Here is a 2,816-nt window from a genome sequence, read left to right on the forward strand (position 1 = left end):
CACCCGGAAACGAGGCTGTTTGTGATTTGGCCTGTTTACAGTTTCTTGCCTTCCCTGGAAAGCTTTATAACAAAAGCTGCCACGCTACCAAGTAAGTTTTGTGTAGAGACTTTACCATTTTTGTCTTACCTTTTAACTGCCTAACACAGAGGATCAGTTATCCCAGTCAAAAATGTTCATGTCTCACATCATTTCAGTTCTTAATAAGAACACAGGACACAACCCATTTGGCTAAGGCCAGACCACTGAGTGTAAGTATATGCAATGTGTACAACTTTTCCAGGTGTACGTGCCAGTCTGCATATTTGAAGAAATGTTACCTTGTCCTTTGATTGTCCTTGTCGAGCAATTGCATCGTATTTTATTTTTCCTTCCGCATCCACCTGAACAGCCAAAGCATTGGACATTTTCTTCTTCCGGCCCATATCCAGTGGATACTGGGCCACATGAATTTCTGGGAAAGCACCCCCATCTCCAAAATCCTACAGAAAAGGAAAAGTGGTGAATGTCTGAATGACAAAAACATGACAAAACCATGGAAAAAAAACCATTTGCATGGGTGAGAAACAGAATGATAGAATGGATTGATTTTGACAAAATGAAACATGGCCAGAATGCTCTAGCAACTTTATTTCTTTAGCTGGTAAGAGCCCAATGTAACACAGAACTTACAATTATTAAAGACACTGAAGTGCATAGACATCTTACAGAAATTATTCTCTGCACACAGCAAGAGCCCATATCGCTGACTAGAATGCAGGCACCACTATGCTACAGACAATACATGATGAAGTACCTAATTCACATGTGAGTTATAAGTTGTAACTTCAAAAAATTACCTTCTGCAATAAAATAACCATGGAAATACTAAAATTACAAGAGCAGCATTATCTGAATGAAAATCTCTACTAGTTATTTGTTTTTCACACCATAATGAACTAAAGAAGTAAAAAAAGCTTTCCATCCCTTTTAAAGGCTCTAGCTTATAGCTTTACAATGGCACAAATCCCAAGCTGTCCCTTTCCTTACTTTGACGTGGTAACACATTCAAAACTGTGCAGCACCCACAGCCCAACATTTGTAAAGTTTACTTCTCTTGTTCAGTGTGTTGCTGTAAAAGCATTTAATGAATAGACAACCAAAAGACCTCCTAAAGCAGACTATCCTGACTCAGTAGCACCGAGGATGCACACAGAATTGATACTATTCATAAAACAACTTCAAGCTACAGTTTCAAATGCAATTCTTCAGAGGAAGTATTTGCTTAAAGCAGCATGAGCATGCCCCCCTCCCTCTGTTGCATCAGGACTGCTTATGTGCAGTGTGATAACGACCAGATCAAAGAAGAATGGGTGTCTTGGGGAGACTGATCTCCCTTGGCACTCACCACATGACCAAAAAAGTTAACACCACTGCAAGAGGGAGCGTGGACTGAGACTGGAATGAAGGAGCAGAACATTTCCTTGCAAAGAACACATTCATGCCATCTCTATGTGCTCAATGAAACGCAGCTTCAGTTATTTGAAGTCTCCTACTGGATGTCCCAGATTCAACAATTTGTTACAGAATTAAAGTATTAGCCAGATCAAAAGTCAGTCATTCCTCAATTTTTTTTTGCATAACTCTATTAGCAGAGTTTGTTTTTTCCAGCAATGGCATTCCAGGATCACAGCACAAAGGTTATGCTTTGGAAACCTGTACTGCTCTTGAAGAATTTGCTTATGAATTCTTTGAGAAATTTGTTTATGAGGCAGAAAGGATTCCTTAACAGACTCTGAAATATGTCTGATTTTGTGGTCTATTGATGCTGGAAACTCTCTGAAAACCTTCATCACCTGACTTCTTAAGTAGTTCTTTTACTAACATTTAGAAAGAATAAGCACTAAAATATTAAAGTATCAACAGTGTAGGGAGGGAACCCTACACTGGGTATAATGAAGGTATAATTTTTAACATCATATGATTTATTAAATGCTGAACCTACATAAAAATGTTTTCTTTTAGAGAACCACTGGAACTACTATTTGAAGCCACCTTACGCAGCACTAAGGGATCACTGTGCTACAGTGCTGGATCCACCTTTACAAAAATGGGACTCAAACATAAATGCAAGGCTGTTACTAGCTCAGGAAACAGTCTTGTCCCAAGAGTGCTGGCTTGTGAATCAAAGTAGGTCTCATGTTATTGTCATTTCACAATCTGTAAGGTTTTGTGGCTCACAGTGAGAAACTGTTCTAAACCTGTTTTGTAATCAGAACTACACAACTGTATTTTGCCTTCTACCTCTTAACACTTCCAGTTAAAATTAGGTTAAACTGGCAAGGATTACGGCTAAATACAAACAACCTTGTCCAAAATCCTTTTGCAGCAACATTCTTGAACAATGAGTATCTGACAAATTTTTAAAGTTTCCTTAGATACGTTACTACAGTACAAATTTAAATACCTACCTCTAGCACCCGGGGTATCCATCCTTTTCGGTAGCCGTATGGTGGAGGTTCCCTTCGTGATGAGACTAGAGCAGTCTGCCTAGATCTTTGAGCTCTTGCTCTTTCTTCTAGTTCTAGTTGGTCTTGAGACAGTTGGGTTGGAGCTGGCAAAAAGCTGCACATCCACAGACAGACATCAAAAAAAGAAAGACATAAAAAGTTAATTCTGGTAATTTCACTCAGTCATCAACTATATTTGAGTCTACTACTAAACTATTATTTTCTCTACAATCACTCTACCCAGAATAAATGAAACTTGAGTATCGCACTTATAAATCTATGGGCACTGACTTCCGAGAGTATAGTGGCAAAAGCCATGTGTGCTCT

At 38.8% G+C, this 2,816-nt stretch overlaps 1 protein-coding gene across 1 annotated transcript in view; it reads right to left on the minus strand.

Moving 5' to 3' along the window:
- SNW1 (SNW domain containing 1) overlaps positions 1-2,604 on the minus strand; it is a gene marked incomplete at its 5' end in the record, with an annotated part of 14,947 nt that extends 12,343 nt beyond the window's left edge. Inside the window, 2 exons of the mRNA XM_009878166.1 lie at positions 321-482; positions 2,451-2,604. Coding sequence (XP_009876468.1) covers positions 321-482; positions 2,451-2,604 — 316 coding nt within the window. The remainder of the gene's footprint in view (positions 1-320; positions 483-2,450) is intronic.
- Positions 2,605-2,816: the final 212 nt, after the last annotated feature.

The sequence above is a fragment of the Apaloderma vittatum genome, unplaced genomic scaffold (assembly GCF_000703405.1).
Source record: "Apaloderma vittatum isolate BGI_N311 unplaced genomic scaffold, ASM70340v1 scaffold21671, whole genome shotgun sequence".
In the NCBI taxonomy this organism is placed as follows: domain Eukaryota; kingdom Metazoa; phylum Chordata; class Aves; order Trogoniformes; family Trogonidae; genus Apaloderma; species Apaloderma vittatum.